The sequence below is a fragment of the Acanthochromis polyacanthus genome, chromosome 2, assembly GCF_021347895.1.
Source record: "Acanthochromis polyacanthus isolate Apoly-LR-REF ecotype Palm Island chromosome 2, KAUST_Apoly_ChrSc, whole genome shotgun sequence".
Taxonomy (NCBI): Eukaryota; Metazoa; Chordata; class Actinopteri; family Pomacentridae; genus Acanthochromis; species Acanthochromis polyacanthus.
Window position 1 is genome coordinate 16,172,987 of NC_067114.1, and position 21,425 is coordinate 16,194,411.

The window sequence follows — 21,425 nt, forward strand, 5'->3', positions numbered from 1 at the left end:
AGACTGACACACATAAACTGACACTGCAAAACATCAAAAAGAGACCTGCCTGTTTCTTCTGTTTCCGTACTGATAATTTCATGGTTTACAGTATTAGTACAAGTTTGTATGTTTGAAAAGTAACTGTGCCCCTTACAGTTTACCTGAGTATTTTCATTTTCTGCTGCTTTATACATTGATACCACAACAATTCAGCACAAACATTGTGCTTTTTACTCCACTGCATTTATTTTAGAACTTGGCAAATGTAGTTTATCAACACAAAATATAATCAACATAAGAAATCAGGATGCAATATAAATTAAACTAAAGCTTCTTTGATCCTTGATTGGAAATTCAAACGTTAATCAGCAGTTATTCTATATAAAGTAGTTAAATTAATCAAAGTCCCCACAGTGTGTCTTTTGTTAGGGAAAGTAAAAGTGTTCGTACCTTAATATCTTTTATTTTACACTTTGAAGTTTATTACAACCATAAAACACACAAAAAAGTGTGTTTTCACCATATGGGACCTTCAACCTCATGAACAAATGAATACATCAATACTCATCATATTTAATGTTCTGAAATGTGCCATTCTTAAGTTCTTTTACTTGTGGTGTTCTATGTATATTTTGATGCCATTACTTTTGTACTTTTACTCGAGTATGAATTTAACTGCATGACTTTCAGCAATGTGGTATTGGTCTTCATGTTCCTAACAGTGTTCTGCAGACTTTCTCACATTTACTGTTGTTTGGTTTAAATCTGAAGCTCCGTTGCTGCATTCAGTTCATTTGCAACCACAGCTCTGAACAAGCAAACACTTTAAAAATGTTTAAAAGAAAACTCAGCTGTTCCTATATTTAATATCGGTCTTCATTATCCTGTTTCTTGCAAGTGTCTTCTTACTGGATATCACTGGATCAACAATCGGATTTCCCTCCATTTTTTATTCTATTTGCTGAGTAAATCAGCATCACATTTCATTTCTGCTGAGCTTATAGACACACAGAAACAGGAATGACAGCACTCAGGCTGTGGAACTTTCTCCACATCCTTTTCCTCTCTGGTGAGTTTTACATCTAAGGTGCTACAGGAAGACGGTCAGCCTGACTACACAGCCCATACATTCCTCATCAGCCTAACAAACACCTTCACACGTGCAACAGAAGCTTGATCCTCACACCCTCAATGAAAGTGGCATCCCTCCTGAGTGTGAAAATACTTAAAGCTGTTACTGAACACTAACAGGTCGGCTTCACTACAGTTCAGCGGCATGTCAGATGTGTTCTTGGGATAAAAATGATGAAATCATGTCGGATTTTTACAACAAACACTCAATGATTCAGGTTTTATTCACCATTTTCACAAATGTCTCTATGTGTGAGATGAGAATTATTAAAGTTAACGGTTTCAGGGACTATCAAGGCCTTTCACACTGCAAAAACTCAAAATCTTACCAAGCCTGTTTGTCTTATTTTTAGTCAAAATGTCACATCCCTCTTTTCACTTGTTCTAATGGCAGATTTTTTTTCACTTATTTCAAGTTAAAAGTTCCTTGAAATACATTTTTTTTTCTTGTTTTGAGAGGGCCATTTTTTCCAGTGCAGATGCAAGATCCACTAGAATTCTAATATTGTAGGTAAAAACACGTAACATTTGAAAATACATGTAAAATGGTTGAAAGAGTTTTTTTTAAAAATAATAAAAACAGAAGATATAACTAAACATTTTGGCAACTTGAAGCTTCTACAAACACACCTGATGTATTTGCACAGTAAAAAAAGAAAAGAAAAATATGTCGTTCTCCATTAATATTAATTACAGATGACTGGCAGTCCTATAAGTGTGAAAAACAGCAGCTCCAATGGCCTCACTTTGTTTCTGACACATCCCAAATGGCATCCCATTACAGAGGTGCACTAATCAGAGGCACTGATGTCCTATTTCATTTGATATTCGATACCAGCTCTACTGTTTCTCTCAGTAAACCCATTCATCTAAAAGGATTATCCCTCTGGATACACACAGCCTTTAAGATCTTTGGCTTTTTATTGCCAAAGACAAGAGATGGAAACAGGCTTAATCCACTTCTCAGTGCAACTTTAAAGTGGCTCAGTTTGTGTTTGTTTGATGGCTTCTCCTTCATACTTGATTTTCTGTCACAGTAAAGCAGGTACGTCGTCCTGGGATAAAGCAGAAGCTGGTGATGGACTCCAAAAGTGTCTCCACAGGATTATTTGGAGACGAATTCAGGCTAAACTGGCAAATCAGATGAAAAGTTCTTAATCTCTTCATTTGGCCTCCTCTTAATCCCCATTTTTTCATCTACTGCATCCTTTGGACAAACATTCCTGACGGGTCATTCACTAATCAGTTTGTTCAGAGAAATTTGATTCTTTCCCTCCTTTCATGATGTCTTTCCCATCCTCCTAAATCCCTAAAGTCCTCCTCTCTAATCCTTCGCTCGCCTGCTCTCTGTTCAGGGTTGAGTTATGTTCCTGGAGCTGGAGGCTGCTGCCATCTGAGAGGAGAAGAGAGGAGGAGAAGCAGAAGGAGAGGAGAAGGAGAAGGAGAAGGAGAAGGAGAAGGAGAAGGAGAAGGAGAAGGAGAAGGAGAGGAGAGGAGAGGAGAGGAGAGGAGAGGAGAGGAGAGGAGAGGAGAGGAGAGGAGAGGAGAGGAGAGGAGAGGAGAGGAGAGGAGAGGAGAGGAGAGGAGAGGAGAGGAGAGGAGAGGAGAGGAGAGGAGAGGAGAGATCAGAGAAGAAGGAGAAAACTCTCTAAACATCTTTGAATCACGTTGGTTTTACCTTGGAGCCAGCTGGTATCTTCCTCTGTTGTGATATGATCGACCTCTGGACTGTTTTGGAGGGCGGTTCATGATCTGCGCTCCTCCATCATGGTAGTTTGACTGAAATGAATGAAAATACTGGCCTCCTCCTCCTCCTCCTCCGTGTCCTCCTGTTTCCCACAGTCTCTCTCTGTTTTCATACTGGCTTCGGTCTCTCCTTTCCTCTCCTCTCTCCCTCCATCCTCGTTCATGTCGATGACCTCCCGTCGTCCCTCTTCCTCCCCTCCAGCCCTCATCACCACCTGGAGCCCGACCTGAGGGGGAGACGCAGCATGCAGAGCTTTTATGATATTTGAAAACACTGAAAATATGCTCTGTGAATCCGCTTTAGATTCACTACAGTGAAGTGCGCTGGGCTCTACTGAAAAAAGGGATTCTGGCATTTTGACGTAGCTTTCAAAATTAATTACTGGCAATCAAATCTGACTGCATAACATCTACACAATCCAGATGAAGCAGAGACCTGAGCCCGTGGGGCTCAAACATTTCCTTCAAAATGTGTCGCTTCTTTAGTCATTAACATGCATTCACTATTTGAACTGCAAAACCTACATACAACTCAAACACGTTACAACTGTTTTATTGAGGAAAACTCACACAGTTCTAAATTTCTGTAACTAATCTACAAAACAAATCTGCCTGATAGAACATTTACTCTGATTTAAGGGATCTTGAGAGTTATTTTTTCAGCTTTAGACACAGATACAGAGTTTGTTGACATGGACGCTCCACATGTACACAGCAAAATGAGCAAGAACAGGAAAGAAACACTGAAAGAATTTGGTTGCACAAAGAAACCGTGTCAGCTACAGGGCTTCACTATGAATGGAATGCTAATGGAAATCATGGTTTTGGCTTCTCACAAAATAAATGAACACGATCAGCTGTGAAACTGCTAAACTCGTCCAAAGAGATCACACAGGTAACATGACTTGGTTTCAACTTGGGTAAATCTGACATCAGAACACCTTATTTCAGTCTTTTCAAAGTAATTTTTGTTGTGTCTGCATGACGAGCATAAAGGCAGCCCAAAGCTAACCCCTGTTTCAGATGTCTTTACCAGTGGTACACTAAAAAGGTTCCTAATGATGCCTTCACAGTAAAAAGGCATTTTACTGCTTGTTTTGACTTTTTTTTTCCCAATGCAGAAGCTCTCCCCTGAAAAGATGATCCCATTCATTCTAAACTTTTCACCTCTTTCCAAAATGATTCATAAAGTCATCAGGTGAAAATTAATTTTACAGGAAATTAATTTTTAAAAAATATATACATCACAGAAAACAAAATATTGCATGCCAGTTGTAAGGAAAACTTTACTGCACTGTTACTTACATTGTGTATGCCGCGCTCAGTGCGCATCCACAGGATTTTAGATTGTTTGCTGACACACTACATTTAACTCTTTAAAGCGTCCGGGAATAAACTTGAATAGAACTAGGGACAAGTTAAGTTTGACTTACTTTTCAACGTAGTAATCTTAGGAAATCTTAAATGTTCCATTCTGTGTAAAAAAAGTATTAAACAATTGAAGAGTTCATTTGCAAAAACAGGTAACTCCATTTTCAGAAAATTCATTTTTTTATTGTTTACTTGAGATCTAATAATAATACTAATAATTTCTTTTTTCTCTATTTTGTCATGTATTTTTCTACTGAGTCAAATCCACTCAACTTCAGTTTGATTGATATTATCTCAAGTAAACAATAAAAATAAAAGTTTGCTGAAAATTTATCAAAACAGAGTTATCTGTTTTTGCAAATGAACTCTTCATTTGTTCTTCTCCCTCTTTCTCTCAAACACACAACACATTTAGCTTTCCTTTAAAGTCTATCCACAACTATTTAAAGCTACCCACAAAACAGCAAAAAAAAAGCCAAAAGTCATATCATAGAGGACACACACACTCACCAAGTCTGCAGGAAGCTGAATTATTCAGACAAAGAATAAAGTTCCACACAGATAAATGCTTTCAGATCTTCTGTCATCTAAGAATACAAATACAGCTAAGATGAAATAGATTTTTGTATTCATGGTGGTCGATGATCTTTGCTCTTCTGTTGGTTATCAGGCTGATTAACTGGCAGGAATAGTTGGATATTTTCCCGTGAATGTTTAGCTGTCATAAAAGTCTATTCTAGAATTGAGAGACGCTTATGACATGTTTTTCACTTTCACTGCTTTGTCTGATGTGGCAGATATTTAAGTCAATTACAAAGCACTCAAAATAAAACATCAAGTCCAACTTTAGCCTTTACCAAAAGGGAGCTGTTGTTGGCTTGGCTAAATCAGGCCACAATCCCAAAATCCATCCACAGCTGAGTGTGAAAGTACAGAAAAAAAGCACATGTAAGCGTGCCATGGCTAAGTGAACGATTTGTCAGTCAAGCCACAAACACCGAAACCTCTAAAAGGTCCATTTCTGTGGCTGGTATGTCTTGTCAGTGTTAAAAAAAGAAGAGAAGAGTAAATAAGATTACCGATAGAGATTAGAGTAAATGGGTTCTGACTGGTGAGTTAAAAGTGTGTTGATGAAAATTCTAAATCAGAGACAAATTAGATCAGCCAAAATCGGATGTGCTCTACAACAGACGTGAGCCAGTCTGAAAATGAGGTTGTCTTCATTTACTTTTTGTCTTTCTGGACAGAAATAAACTGAAGAGATGTGGGAGAGCAGCTATACTGGATTCACTGTTGGAGTGAATTGCGAGGGCAAGCGGGCATAGGAGATATTTGCTGAGGAGACTAAACATCAGGCCTGATTCCAAACAAAAACCAAACTGGGTCCTCAACGATACCACATAGCGCCACCACTACTCTCACGCACACACATACTCTCTCTCTCTCTCACACACTCTTCATTTCCCCACAGTTCTGTAGTAATGATTGGTGTCTGCGTCTGGCAGAAATGAAACACTGAGGTATAAAGAGTGTATAGCCTTCCATCTATAAAACCAGAAACATCCTCATGAGACCCACAAGGGTTGACTTGGGCAAAAAGCAGACAGTTTGGCGCAAATCGGAGACTCTACGCCAACATGGCAGGCGGAGAGATGGTCGCAAAAGGTTTGTAAGTCACAGGGTTGAAAAGAAACTACGGGTTCACATTTCATAAGCTACTGCTGAGTCGTCTTCTGTGATTGACCACTGAGCAGGAGTAAGTCGGCAAACAGATCAACAGAGAGCACAACTTGGCCTAAAACCTGCACAGTACGGCAAGGAACATCATATAGAGACAGCCACAGTAACACTTCAACAGAATAAAGCTTTAGATGTACAAGAAAGTTAGTATTGATATGTTCATGACAAGTTTTTGTGAAGTGTGAAGCACTTCAAAGACTAGAAAGAGGACAACAGAGAGAGAGATTAGAGAAAAAAACTGAGGTTGTAGATAAAGAGAGAGAAATAAAAGGACAAAGAGTAAGAGAGGGGAAGGACTGAGGGGAAGGGGAGCAGAAAGAGGGGAGAGACAGACGACAGGAGTCTGTAATCAGTTAGTCTTGTTGTGTGTCTTAAAATAGAGTTCCCCCAGCCTATAAACAGAAACCTACTATTACTAGCGCTCTGACAAAGCAACTCTCGGATCCAGGCGTGCATGTGAGCGTGTATGTGTGTGCGCACACTCGCTGGTATGCGTTAAGGCCACAGCACACATGGAGCTCGTTAGAGCATGGACCCCTGGGTAATGTGGTTCTGTGAGGGGCCCAAAGAACTACAACCACAGATCCACTGTCAGATGAAAATGATCTTTCTCTGTTTGGCTCCATGAGTATTTTCAACAGCTTTTCATGTGAGCAGAATGTTTCTCCCACTCAGAACACCAGAGGCCTTTTAGTTCTCTGTACTTTGGGCTGTGATTAGCTTAAAATATAAAACTTGAGCAACTGAAATGATAAAAATAATGTCGCCATCTCTCTTGTTATGTTTTTGGATTTTTTTCTGCCTTTTTTGGGAAGGTTTACAGAGTAGAAGGAAACAAATAAGAGAAATAAAGGTTTGACATGAAACAAAGGTCCCCAGCATTGCACCAAGGACATTGTGGTTATACAGTATGATTCTGAACCACAAGGTTACCAGGGCGCACTAGAAACACCATAACATTCAGGTCAAAACATTTTTCTCTCTCTGACCTTTATTTAACCAGGATGGTCTCAACATCAAAACTATTTTTCCAAAGAGTTATGGCCCAAATGGCAGCATAATTACACTACACGAAAACAACAAAGAGCCAACATTCACAGACTGAATGTTGAGTAAGACAAAGAAACATCAAGGGCAAAAAAATACATTTCAAACAGACAATGTGTCAACAAATCTAAAGCTATAATTCAAAACATATGCACTTGTTCATTTGAGTTTTTGAAACATTCATGATTTTGTGTTTAAAATGATCAAAAATAAATTAGAAACAGTGGAAATAGCAAATGCAAAGATACATCTGCCCTGCTGTTACCGTGCACTGTGACCCTTTATGTGTTTTGTCTCTGGTGACAGCACTGACATGAGCTGATGATAAAAACCATCCAGTAACAAGTGAAAAGACAAACTGTACCGAGTAGATCTGTTAAAAGCCGCTATTTGAAGGTGGACAGCATCTGCAAAGAGGGATCAGGCAGTCAGATGTCTCACCTGCATGCCTGTCTCTGTAAGTGGCTCCTGTTGTGGTTTTAAGACTTTGCTTTGGTGTGTTGGGTCTGGACTGCAGGACTCTGCCTCTCTTCCTGCAGGTTTCTGTGAGTTTCTCCCTCAGCTGGAGAAAGGTAGACAGGTAGGACGGCTGAGGAGAGGGAAAGACAATAACACATTTTAGATACAACATGTTACACTTGACAAATGCTGTTTTAATGGTGAAAACAAAATCCAAAACCTGCAAGTAGATACAACGAAAGTCACTTGTTTCTCTCCTAAAATATTCACACAGATAAACATGCATGCATTCCCCTTTCTGTTGACCTGTCTCCACTCACATTGCTGTCCAGCAGCTCAGTATTCTCTGTGCCATTGTGCGCCAGCAGGTACTTTGAGTGGAACAGACGTCCATCGAAGCTGTGCCAAGGCATCAGGGCAGCGTTGGGCAGCGGGCAGCCACTGGCACAGTTAGCACCCAGCAGGTGGCTCAGTCCTCGGATGTAGAGAGATCCCAGCTGCACCGCACGACTGGAGAGGAAAGGCAGCTGAGAACGAAGGAAAAAAACAGATGGTGGCACATCATTAATATGAGATCTGATATTTGATTACTGCAACTCCCTTGTATCGGGCATTCCACAGAAATCCCTGTCCTGACTATAACTGGTCCAGAACGCAGCAGCGAGGCTTCTTACTGGTTTTAACAGACGACATCACATCTCCCCTGTTCTCGCTTTCCTCCCCTCACTCCCTGTCCCTTTTAGAATTGATTTAAGATTCTGCTTTTCACTTTTAAAGCTGGTCAGGACCTTTCCCCTGGCTATATTTCACATGCTAACCCGTACATCCCCTCGTGCAGCCTTAGATCCTCAGGTGGGTCTCTCCTAGTTGTTCCAAAATTGAGGCTTAAATCAAAGGGTGACTGGGCCTTCTCCATCAGGCCCCCTCGGCTTTGGAACGACCTGCCTGAGGAGATAAGGCTCACCCAATCAGTACATTCTTTTAAATCACTTCTTAAAACCCACTTTTATTGACTCGCCATCCTGTAAAGTTCTCTTTTTGTTTTATCACTACGTTCTACCTGTAAAAGCACTTTGTGAACGTTCTTCTAAAAGATTCTATACAAATAAAGTTATTATTATTACCATCATTGTATTGTGCTGCATCTTTTGTCAGCACACTCAGTGGCAGGTGGTGCAGTGCTGACTCTCCTGAGCTGATGCAAACCAAACAATAACAGACCACACAGCCGGTCACTCCAATGTTCATGGAGAGAGAGTTTGCTGTGAGATTTACTAATGGGACCGATAAATCTGGAAAGTATTAATTTGAAATCATCTTACAAAAAAAGTCATCTTCAAAAACCTGTCTTACTTGGTTTTATCAAAGTTTTTAACCACATCTAACTCTCAGGAGATTTGCTGCAGCGCTAATATGCGTGATTTTGATTCTTTCATCTTGAGCAACAACATAACAACATCTACACTAACGGGCCAAATGAACCAAACTAAACTGTGACTAGACTGTGGCTGAAGCATTAACACCAACTTTAACCTGCACAGCTCAAATATCCTCCCAAACTGCAGCATCTGAAGGGACTCCTCCTGCAAACAGACATCTGGTTCTTCAATATGCTTAGTGTCACCACCCGCAACAAATTCCTGAACTTTTCTCTCACAGTTGCTAAAATAATTGGTGTTTCCCAACCCCAATTTGCACAACCTTATCAGCTCAGCCCTGACACGTAAATCACACAATTAACTGCGACTCAGACCACCCACTTCACCGTTAGTTAACTCTGCCAGACGACAGTGAGATGTCTTCGCATCTGTCCATTTATCTACACGTCTTTTTCAAAATGTGCTGGGAATATGATGTTCTTTGGTTAGTTTGGCTCACTGAGACAAATTGGATTAAAATGAGATGCTCTGTTGCCTATGATGTTCTAAACCTTTTTGTTGTATGAAATTATATGCTTGAAACTTTAATAATGGGAAGTAAAAAGGAAATGGGAGGAAAAATGAGAATGCAACTTATACTTATCTAAATCCAAAATACCAGTTATCGTATTGTAGAAACAAGCAAAGTGGTCCATCCCACAATTAAAACTAAATACACTTGCAATAAAATTTGAAAGAAAATTATATAAATTATTTCATGAGGACAATATCCAATTTCCCTCTCATTGATTTCTTTAAAGACAGAGCCTACAATTAACACACAAATATACATCTTACAGCTGCTTCATGCTATTGAGAGAAAGAGAAACAAGAGACAAGCTGAGTGTAACGACAGCAGTCAGTAACAGCAGGCAGATGTTCGCTGTGTGTGTCTGCTCTCACCTGTCCTCTGGTAGATAACACTGATAACAGTGATTACGTGTACACACACTCACACATACACACACTTCCCTGCCTGCCACCTGCTTCCAGTCAAACACAGCTTCACCTTCTGAAAACAATGAACCACTGGACGGAGACACAAAAGCCTGAGGGCGCTCACAAACACACCGACACAAAGACGGAGGGAGAAAAGAGATAGGGAGCAACATGAAGAGGGGCAGAAAGAGAGAAAGTGGTCGAGTGTAAAAAGTAGATGAACATGAGAACACACAAAAGGAGAGAGACAAAGACAGAAATGTGTGTGTGTCTGTGTGTGTGTGTGTGTGTGTCCAGCGGGGTGGAGTGTGTGTGGTGTAAATAGCTCCATGTGGTGAGCGTCAGTCAGGACAGACAGGCGACTGTCGCCAGCATACTCTCCCTGTCACACACACAACACACACGCCAAAATCACAGTCCCATGGGGAGGAATGTTGCAACAAAACCGACGCATCCCAAAACCTACCCACAACCCCTTTCCCCTAAACACACACACACAAACAGTGTGACTCATTTTCATGAGCACAGACACACTTCTTTAATAAAGAAACCTTTAAGCGAAGAAAGTGTTTGCTTTGTATGCTGTGTTGAAATATAGATGCACATTTTCAGGTTGTGACATGTTGAGTGGAAGATGTTTGTGAGTCTGCAAAGTGCACACGTGCAAACCACACACAATCAATAGTTGATCATTTGCTTGCCCACATCTAAGCACACGCTGTCTGTATAGTGTGTGTGTGTGTGTTTAATCCATACACTAGTCACCCAGTTAAACCCCCTCCTGCAGCGCTGAACCTCTCCCACACAGCATATTCAAATCAACGCCCAGCCCTAATTATTGTGTAGAAAACAGACGAGCAGCAAAAATACAAATTACTAGACGTAAGTATGGTAATTAAGCAGTAAAAATAAATGGGGCTACAAAAAGGCAGCAAACACAACGGCCGTTTTCCCAGAGAATGGAAAAGCACAGCTGATGCTCGTATCTGTGAGAACTCACGAGTCACATGAAGCGAGTTCACTGGAGACGCTGAGAAGACAGTTGTATCGCTGCTGCCTTGTTGGCCTCAACACTGCTTTGATTAGGATTGGAGCTAATTATTATGTTGACTAAGTGATTAAAAGCTACAACACTAATATATAAATGTATCACACTGATCCTTAGTCCAACATGTTCTAACAACTTAAAAATGTAGTTTTAGTTTTTCTACACACAGAAATAGCACCCATAATCATTAAAACTACTATATTATCAGCTAAAAAATATAAAACACGTTACAGATTTGACTGCAAAAAAGTATCATCATTCAAGACTATTTTTAACTTTCAATAGGATTTGATTTTTAACAATCTGTTAACTGTTTCTCTTTATTTTTATGTGTGGTTTCTTAAAAAAGCTTGTCAATCAGCAGTGTGTTTCTGTGTTCGCTCCACTTTTTCTTCACTTTCTATTAATGGAAACAATTTCAGAGCGGTGTTTACCACAAGACGACTTTGTTTAGTGTAAACGGCGGAGAACATTGTCTTCTTGAAGCAGGAAACAACATTTGGTTGTATTTTGACCAAAAGCAAGGGTGTAGATCAGAATTACCTTTTTTGAAAATAACTAAAAATCAAAAACAACAGTCTTCATGTTTTGTACGTTGTGTGTCTGCGGTTATGACAGACCTCAATCTGCTGAAGCTCCTGCGGGGATTTTAGTCTCAGACATACAGCCTGACTCAGGTAGGCATCCACGTCCTCTTGAGACAAAGTTTGTACCTGAAAACAAACACAAAAACAAGCACACAGACAGAGAGAAAAATATATGGTGAGCCAATTCAGTCACATCCCAGTGTGTCTTCTGTGTCGGTCAGTTTGTTTGGTCTGCTCACTGTGCAACAATTCAACAGAGAAAGAAACAAGGCTGTCGACAGAAACAAGGCTGCCCAGTTGTGTGTACAAAACAAACAAAACCCTGAAGTTATTTAAATAGAATAATGTGAATCCAGCGGCGATCAGACAACAGCTACTATTGTCTGTCAGACCGACTGCTCATCTTTTATCAGCTAACGGTCCATCTAACAAGCAGCTCTCCAGTCTGTCTGTTGGTCCGTCACCCATTTACATGACTGGAGACTGTCTGTGTGATGGACTACAACGCCGTTTCTGTCTGGTAAACTACCAGCTGATCTACGTCTTTGAGCTTTTAGCTGTCAGTTTGAGCTGGTAAAACACTTTGAAACTGTGAAAAAAATCACTGACCGAACGCTTGGAGATTAATCTGTATTGTGACTAACACAGATAAAACCAGCTGGAAAAAAAGACCTTCCATTCTGCGGCATCTAAATTAATAATCTTGTATTTCTTAGCTGTGCACTGAGACTTGGAGAAAGTTGAAGGAGTAAACTGCTAAGTCATGGAGCATTCTATCAGGATGACAAACAATGTTTCACAAGCATTTCACAAATCCAGCATCCGCAGCTTACGAATCTTATGCAACGTGAGATGCAAAGATTACTGAAGTCCATCATCATTTTGAGTGATGAAAGAGAAGAAAAAGTTCAAAAGCACATTTTGAAAACTCAAGGCAACATCTGACTTGAAGATGTAACTTATAAAGCATTAAAAAATCATTTAAGGCAGTTTGATACAGAGTTGATACATCAAACTGCAGTATAATTTCTGTTTTGGTTCTACAACATGACGCACGCATCCTTGATCCAGGTGATGTGAACCTGTGATTCCTGCTATGTTCGAGCTCAATCAGCTGACGTCAACGCAGAAAGGGGAAAATCTCTGCTTCTTTCACATACTTTGAAAACTGGTCATGAAGCATTACAACAGGATCACCAACAGCTCAGAATCATATTGTTCAAAACAAGAGCATGAAAGTTATGACGTGAATTAAGAATCATCTCTTGGCCTTTGGGTGGTTATCAGACCTGTTGTTGACGTTGAAGTTACAAAGACCAGTGTCTGTGGCTGAACTGGGTGCTCAGTGGGTGTTAATGGCTGCCATGAAGCCACAACAAAACAACAGAGAACAGAGCGTCAACAAGCCGTGTTTAGCTTCACATCACATGTTGACAAAGGAGCAGAGTAATTGTTGTGTATGTCTTACAGATGTAAATCCTAAATCAAAAGCTGACGCGTAAGTTTAATTGTCACCAAATATATGTGGTCTTTCATTTTCTGTTTACATAAATCACCAGGTGTAGATTTACTACCTGCTTATTTAACAGATTTACTTATTCAGCGGAGGCTAAGCCAGACATGAAGCCCGACCAATGAAAACCATCAGAGACACATGAATCACATTGGAGACGTAAGCGTTTTCAAAGTGTCTACAACCAATGATGTTTTTGGGGTTTTTTTGCAACTGGAACACTCATCATGACTGAAGAAAGGATTATAGAAAACGACACACAACAAGGAAACCATTACCTATGTTTTAGCCTAAAAGAAAACTAAATTGCACTTTATTTATATGAATCATAACGCATAAGAGCAAACAAGTTCAATGATGAAACAAGTCATGGGTTTTTCAGTTCTTTCCTAGAAGTTTAAAAGTTTCTCTTTAATTGACCTTTGCTATTAAATAAAAATCTTCTGGCTGTATTTTTACTACCTGATAACTATTCAATAAGCAAGCCGACAGTACCTGCAGTGTAATATACGCGACCAGACAGAGAGCAGCCAGGAGAGAGTCTTCAATGGCTCCATGCAAGTCTGAGATGTCGAGGCAGTCAAAAATTGAAAGGAAGGTTTTCAGGCGAAGAGCAGAAACCGCAGGACCAGTGCTAAACCACAGTAAGTCCAGGGTGGGTTGTTCACCTACACATTCACACAAAGGAAAAAATACAGTAAGACTCTGGATGTTTAAACACATGTCCTCTCTGTATTAAGCATAACGAGAGGCAGCTTTTCAAAATCATTCTGACGGCCACACATGCCAAAAGGTTTAGTCTACAGCTACTTAATCATGACGAAAACACCATAAAAGACGAGTTTAGAACCACATCACTCTTTTGTTGCTGCTTATTTGGAGCACACTAAACTTAAAGTGCATAAGACAAGGTGCAGCAGCACATCTGTGTATCATCAAGCTACAAAGAAAAAAAATTGCAAAACTAAAACATATAAACCCTTTTTCATCAAACTGATATCACATTTTGTCCAAGCAGAAGGTGACAAATGAACAAAGAAACTAGCAGGTACAGTACATGGGAGGCGGACTGGGACAGGCTGGACCATGTCAGGCTCCTTCAAAGGGTTTCCAGGGTAGACAAACCATTCCTTGATTGCTGGAATATTCACAGTGTTGCCTGAAAACACACAAGAAAGATGCTATGCTTAGAACAACTTTACACAATTGTCTGCAAAAGACATCAAAGCATTCTCATCCAATATTTTCAACTATACACAAAGAAGCAATGGTAGAAACTCCACTTCCGACCATGTGTTCCTCCTGAGGATGGCAAAATCATTAGAGTTCTTCTGCAGGTTTGCTTGTATTTACCTGCACATGTATATCAACATGTGTGCTTACGTCCTCATTTGTGTGTAACATTGATGTGTTTACTGTCTTACCATCCTGCCTGAGCAGCAGCAGACCATAGATGCGTTGTCTGCAGGGCTTGTAGACGAGGGCCTGAGGTAGCAAATCAGCGTCCTCCTCGTCCTCCAGAGTATTGCTACATTCAGTGACTCCCTCACACACAACACTGTAAACCATGAAACCCTCTGCTGCTACATGCTTCTCTCTACATGCCTGTGGAAAACCACACAGCAAAAAATATTTAGCCATTCTGGTATTTGGTTGACTGAAAACTGCAGGGAGTTCTGCAGGACAAATATACATGTGAGACACATAGCATACCTTTAATATTTCTGGGCTCACATGTTTTTCAAAGGCAGAGGGAAGTACAGAAACGTCACCTAGCCCAAGAGGTCTCTGTCCAGGTAAAAGGTAGGAGCAAACTCCCCTCACGAGGAGCTCTCTGTCAGGAGCTGACAGATTTAGAGACCGTGGGACAAGTCTAGTTTGTTCCTCCTCTCTGCCCCACAAAGAGCTGACAAGTTGGGATACTGCGAGCACCACCTGCCCCTGAGGAGCTCCAGGGTGTGGTGTGGGATTGTTTTTCCTGAGAACAATAAAATAAAGAAGTTTAACTACATTGGCTCACCAAACAAGATGAGTGTATTTATCTGCAGACAAAAGTCAACAATGTAGGCTGGGAAAATAATTTCCTGGAACTTTTAAAAAAAATATTATGAAAGGGTGAACTCTATAAATAATTGAAGCCAATCACCAAAAAAGTATGTAGTTAGATGAGGACAAGACTGTAAATTCCAAATAAATTTTTATACATTACAGTCAATATCAATGCAGAGAAAAATACAAGTAAAGACACCTGGACGTTTCCATGGCAGTATTCCTGATGTGCTGCATTCGCTCCTCTGACACGACATCATTACCGAGGAGACAGGCCAGCAGTGGTAGCTGGGTAACAGACAGTCCAAGGGTTTGGCAGAGCCGCTGCTGGTCGTACATGACAGTGGTGAGGCCTTTCATCCACAGCTTGGTCACAGACAAGTAGGGGGCACTTTGAAGATTAGAAAAAAATCCTTGTTCAGAGCAAAAAGTTTCCATCACTTTCAAAAAAGTCTGACAACCTGTGAGTCTACTATCAGATTCATCATTTTAAGTTATTTAATTTTTGTCATTCTGTAGTCATTTTTAAGTACAAAAATATCATATTTACAAACCTGTCATAAATGATAAAGTCAGAGTCCTGCCCCAGAATACCCATGCTGCCATGCTGACGAGCGTAGTTGGCAATCTCATAGTCCGCCTCACGCACTGAGCAATACACTTCCTGACCCAAGGAACTGTACAAAACACAAAATCTATAAATCACATCTAATATAACTGAAATACAACAATAACTTTATGATCTCAATATGCATAGTTTGTACAGGAGGAATACAACATCACAGTTAGTGTTGTAAATGCCAACCTCAGAGCAAAGCGTGTGAATGTTGCTAGACCAGAGGGCAGACAAAATAACTCTCTACCAGGCTGCTCTCCGTGCTGCTTGATGTAGCGAAACATTTTAGAAATCTCCCCGTTCACTCTGCGTCTCCTCTTCACCTGTAGACCACAGTGGATGTTGTTTAATGTAAGAAGTTGGGTCCAGGTAAACGGAATTAATACCAAGCTCTACAAATGAAGCTGCAAGCCCTGAAACCCTGTGTGTAATGTAAGTACTCCTTTAATTGTAGGAGACGACCAGGTAGGTAGAAAATTGCCCAAAGTGTTCGATCAGAACTGTTTCTAAAAAGCTGGTGGGCACCTTCTACTACAGGTGAAATACAACTACAACGTGTGGCGCTTAAAGAAACTGAAGACTTAAATGAATACAGTTTAAACACGTTAAATTACAGCAATCTTTTCAGCATCCTTCCTCACCCACTCCTGTCTCTTCTGCTCTTCCACCACTCCATCAAAGAAAAAGACCAGTCTGATGCCCGCAGAATTAAAAGCCTCCACCCATCTCTTCAGGACATCCATGTATTCCTTCCACTGGCCGCCACACACCCAGTCCTTACACGAGTACCAGTGACGCAGGCATGCCATACCATCCACAACAAGAGCGGGAGCTGAATGAGAGTGAAACACGACTGTAACAGACAGCAGACCTGCATGCTAACCCACTCTGAGCAAACACACTCCCCAAGTAATAGGCAAGAAAATTCAAGACTTCTTTCTTCAAGTGTCGTGATTTACAAATAAAAAGGCTTTGAGCCAGTAATCAGCTGCAAACGGTGACCCTTAGGACTGCTGCCCTTGGCACCTACAGATGAGGAAGATCACAACACACTAGAACATGATATCAGCTGATATGAAATTGTCAAAAGCTACAATTCCTCGGTGAGATCCCACACATATGTCCATAGTACTCACAACAATGAATGACAAAATAGTACATCAAAGCTGCAGTTCTAAAAATGTGTTTTCATGGTAAAAAATGCAAATAAATACTAAAAATACTCATATCTTCATAGAATTACATTATACGGTGTTATTTGGGCATTTAAGAAAAGTTTTACAGGGATTATATGCACTAAACTTAAAGTGAAGTGTTACATTTTCAACTATTATCATTCCTGAGGTCTAACTACCTATCTCTACGTCTGTTGTTAAAAACAGCAGTGGGAGAAAAAATGTGTAAATATCTACAGAATACTGGACATAGATGTAAATTTGGCAGCTTACTGAACCTAATTGATATTCACACTAAAAAAACACGTTTGTTCAGATAAATGTATTTGAAATGTAATAATTTTGTCTGCTACCTAAATGCTTCATCTTCCAAATTATTAACAGTACTTTCATCAGCTTTGTAAACTCAACTGGTGGTGTTAGCTGTGGTTGTGGAGCTTTGCTGGCTTTTGGCAGCATGTTGCCTGGCCATCTCTCTCAGGTTCACTGTCACACAGGTTTCTGGGCAGCAGCGCTCCATAAAGGACTGAAGACCCTTCACACCCATTTCTACTAGACAGAAAGAAAAACACAGGGGGAATTATTCAGTGACAATTTAAGAGAGGATTTATGCCAGTACATTTGACTGTAACTGTAATTTAACGTCTTCGTAGCACGTTATATTTTAAATATTTGATGAATGACACTGTTTTGCTTTCAAAAACACGCTTTGACAGTTCGTCAGACTATGAATGCAGGTGTTCAGTACGAACAGACCGAATGCTAACAGTTAGCTTAGCTTCTAGCCGCGCAGCTCATGTATTCAGAGACATTCTCGTCTCTTGTCCCTTCAAACACACTCGTGAAAAACCGAGTTATGTCTTTAAATACCATCAACTCCTGTATTGCTCCGCAGAGCAACAAACTCACTCTGGTGTAGCTGAGCAGCATTAAGTCCGCGCTGTGTTTACTTGGTGTAAATTCAAATTACTTCCTGTAATCTCCGTGTGGCGTCATCACGTTGCAAAACAAAGCGCACGTGCCTGGCGCATGGAGCCTCCAACAACAGCAACAGTATTAGATGTTTTTAATCATCTGCGAGATTAATGTAAATATTAAAGACTGTGCGGAGCCGAAATAAACTGTGAGACAGAGCAGAGTGATGCTGTTGCAGTTGAGGAATAAACATCCTGAGCTGTCATGAATAAGAATGAACCATTGTGGTTTTGTGGGCTCCCCATTATACCTCTCCAGGCCAGGATCAGAGAGGCCTAATTGCTCTCCTGGAGAATGGGGGCTCTTCTCTGGAGTCACAAGCTATTAGATCTACCTTCTCAACACAAAGCGCCCCCGTCCCTTCCACTCTATTGTCTGAGCAGAACAGGAATAAAGAAGGCGACATATGCTGGCTGTCAGTCCAGCTGTCAGCATCTGTCGTTCTTCGGCCAGATGCTCTTTGGAGTGCTGGGACAATCCAACCCTCCCATACAACTGATCTTCAAGGAGGGAGGAGTGCCATGATTCTCAATCACCCACTCAAGAGTTATAGACATTAAACTCACTCTCAGCGTACCCTGGGCACCTGTCTCAAAAGCACCTGAGGCTAAAGTGACTCTGGTCTGTTTTCATTTTAATATTTGGGTTTGAATCTCTTTGTATTAAAGTAATCATCAACTTCATCCTGCACAGATGTTAAAGCAACAGCTGCTGCAAGTACTCTGCTTATAGCCCACCTGTCTTAAAGCTGCAGTGGGATGTTCAAAACTACCAAGCTCTTAAATTTGAGATTTTTTTTGTTGTTGTTCCATTTCCTTTTTGACTTGTATGGTTTTCAGAGAATGAGACGGTTGGACAACGAGCGGTGCTGAGATTCTGCAGCTAACATTTATTTTCACTGTTTATTCAGCTACAGAATTACTCAATTAGCTGATAAATCAAATGATCTGTAAAACAAAGGGAGCAAACTGGAAAACAGCAGTGTTCCCAGAGAGGAGCCAAATAACCAAAACCCGAAAAACAAACATCGTGGTAGAGTACAAAAACTAGCAAATATTTACATTTGAGAATTTGTAACACACGAACTTTGGCCAATTTTTGCTTGGAAAGAGCAGACGGAAGCCAGAAAGAAAGGAAATCCTTATTGCATGTGTACAGTGAGGGTGCTTGTACTGGAAATAAGTAGGCTGTTGAATTTCAAGCCGAGGAAAAAATGCTCTGTGGCATTTTGTTTTAAATTCATTTGTATTGTTAAAGACAAAAAAGATGTTATAGATAGATAGATGGATGGATGGATGGATGGATGGATGGATGGATGGATGGATGGATGGATGGATAGATAGATAGATAGATAGATAGATAGATAGATAGATAGATAGATAGATAGATAGATAGATAGATAGATAGATAGATAGATAGATAGATAGATAGATAGATAGATAGATAGATAGATAGATAGAATAAAACCAGTCCTTAGAAGGGGGCTTTTATAATACTGCATCTCTTTGTTAGCACCCACTGTTTGGGTCTGTTGTCTATTCACGTTTTAGTCACCTCCTCCTCCTACAAGAACTCTTCCTTCTCCTGTTCGATCTCCTTCCCTTTGAGTTCCTCCCCCACTGTTGCCTCCCCGCCTCCCCTCCTACCCTCTCCTGACCAAAGCTTGACTCAGGAGAAACAGGGGCAGATGTTCCAGGAGCACACGACGGCCCTCACCCACCCCCAACACCTCCCATTTGTACTGGACCAGCAGTTAACCCCCGGAAAGAATTGACCATACAAGCACGCACACACCCATACAAAGAACACCGCTGCCCAAATCTGTACGGGCTCAACAGTTGTCCAACTGAATGAACAACACACACACATACACACCGAGTGCCGTCCAGATCCCCTCAGGGTTCCTGATAGCAGCCACCTCAGGGTCAGGCCTGGTGTCAGCGTCCAGAGCCCAGGGTCTCTGTGGGCAGCTGGCCTGGCTAATCCTGCTGCTGGAGGCCAGAGCTTCTCAAACTAAAGGCCAAGGACCCCTGGGGGACCACAGGCAGGGATCTCAGGGAGCAGGGAGTGTGTGATTTGTTCAAAATGTATGAGTTTTTGTTTGTTTGTTTGCTTGCTTGCTTTAAGTCCAGATCAAACCTTAAAGAAAACATTACACATCAAACACCAGAGTCCTGTGGGAATTTAAATTCTAGTCATCTTCACAAATCTGATTCATCCTCAGAAGTAGATTTATTAGTGTTAACTCACATTTTGTGGTCAAGCACTGCTTAAAGGATGTAATTAACATTCCAATCAAAAACTATTTCATGGTGAAATTCAGAGAAGGGTGTAAAATGATGTACAAAATACCTCGAAATTTTCTATGGAACATAATGGTGGAACCATAATTTGAATATTATTTTGTTATTAATTACATTCAGCCTGTAAAATATGTAAACACAGGGGAAATGTTCCAAGACGATGTCTTCAAATTGTCTGTTTAGTCTGACAAATAAACCACAATGCAAAAAAAAAGAATCCTCACCTTTGTTTTTCACATTTCACTATATATTATAATGTGAAAAGTGAATTCAAGCAAAATTGTCATTTTTGCCAATGCACTTAAACACTTTTTTCAGTGATCAAAATAACTACAAATTCAAGTAGCTCTCAACTAATCACTTAATTAGTTACTTCCTATGAGGTCAGAACTGGAACATAGAGAATATGAAGTGTCCCAGTGACAAAAAGGTTCAACATTTAAGTTATAGAAGGTGAATTTTAAGAGAAGCACTGACATTTAAAGATTTAAAGAGCAAAAATGCACAATTTTCACATTTTCTAATTTCTTAAATCAGTTGATAGCCCAGACTAGAACAGGGTGACATGTGGACTGTCAAAATATCATACTATGCTACACAACAACACTGGAATAAGTTACTGTAACACTTGGAGGCTGACAGGTGGTGTAAGTCAGTGCATTCCTGACAGGGGTGATAAGTGGGCTGCCTCAGGTGTTGTGTGGGTGACGTGAGTCTCACGTTTCTGACCTGATATGAATGCTATCTATCTATCTATCTATCTATCTATCTATCTATCTATCTATCTATCTATCTATCTATCTATCTGTATGTCTATCGCAAATTCTATGAATGAAGGATCGATGAATGCAGTGACTCAGATTCACAAAATAACATTGCTGCACCATTTTCCAATCAAATTGAATATTGTCTCTTATTCAGTCATTCTCAAACACAAATTAAATTTATCAATCAGTGCATTGGGTAATTAAAACCAGTATTTTTGCTGTGCATGTGGGAGACGAGAATTAAAGTATTCACACTTGTTGGCTCCTGAGTCCCTGCGAACTTTGATTTTTGCAATTGACCAGTCCAAGGCTTGCCATGTTGTGTGTGTGTGTGTGTGTGTGTGTGTGTGTGTGTGTGGCTGGTGTGATGGTGATGATGTGAAGGTTCCCACGACAGCCATCCATCCATTTCTTGGCACACACACTCACACACTCGTGCACACAAACGCACAGGCCATATGGCCACCTCATACCCGTTGCATGCCTCCACTGTGAGCTGGCCCTGGGAGCAAGCAGCAGCTTCACCTCCAGAGGCGTCCTCTGTGGAGGGAGAAACGGA

General features: G+C 40.6%; 1 protein-coding gene across 2 annotated transcripts; it reads right to left on the reverse strand.

The window, feature by feature from the left end:
- Window positions 1-1,301: 1,301 nt before the first annotated feature.
- fam120b (family with sequence similarity 120B) lies at window positions 1,302-17,837 on the reverse strand. 2 transcript variants are annotated; one of them, XM_022193542.2, is made up of 15 exons: window positions 17,731-17,837; window positions 17,233-17,370; window positions 16,288-16,478; window positions 15,836-15,969; window positions 15,585-15,707; window positions 15,230-15,421; window positions 14,695-14,959; window positions 14,406-14,586; window positions 14,039-14,140; window positions 13,477-13,649; window positions 11,502-11,594; window positions 7,797-8,003; window positions 7,459-7,606; window positions 2,792-3,086; window positions 1,302-2,506 (listed from the first exon to the last, which is right to left on the reverse strand). In XM_022193542.2, the coding sequence occupies exons 2-15, from the start codon at window positions 17,366-17,368 to the stop codon at window positions 2,476-2,478; spliced, it is 2,271 nt and encodes a 756-aa protein (XP_022049234.2). In that variant the 5' UTR covers window positions 17,369-17,370; window positions 17,731-17,837; the 3' UTR covers window positions 1,302-2,475. The 2 variants fall into 2 exon arrangements, with proteins under 2 accessions (XP_022049234.2, XP_022049235.2); XM_022193543.2 differs by having other exon boundaries at window positions 17,233-17,373; window positions 17,731-17,832.
- Between the last annotated feature and the right edge of the window lie 3,588 nt (window positions 17,838-21,425).

Bases quoted from the DNA above. Each gene is read 5' to 3' on its own strand.
- fam120b (XM_022193542.2), bottom strand. From the start codon at position 17,368: ATGGGTGTGAAGGGTCTTCAGTCCTTTATGGAGCGCTGCTGCCCAGAA. The intron at 8,004-11,501 runs GTCTGTCATAAC...CTTCGTTCTCAG, and splicing joins AGGAGCTTCAGCAGATTGAG to CTGCCTTTCCTCTCCAGTCG. The intron at 7,607-7,796 runs GTGAGTGGAGAC...CCCTCTCCTCAG, and splicing joins CTGAGCTGCTGGACAGCAAT to CCGTCCTACCTGTCTACCTT.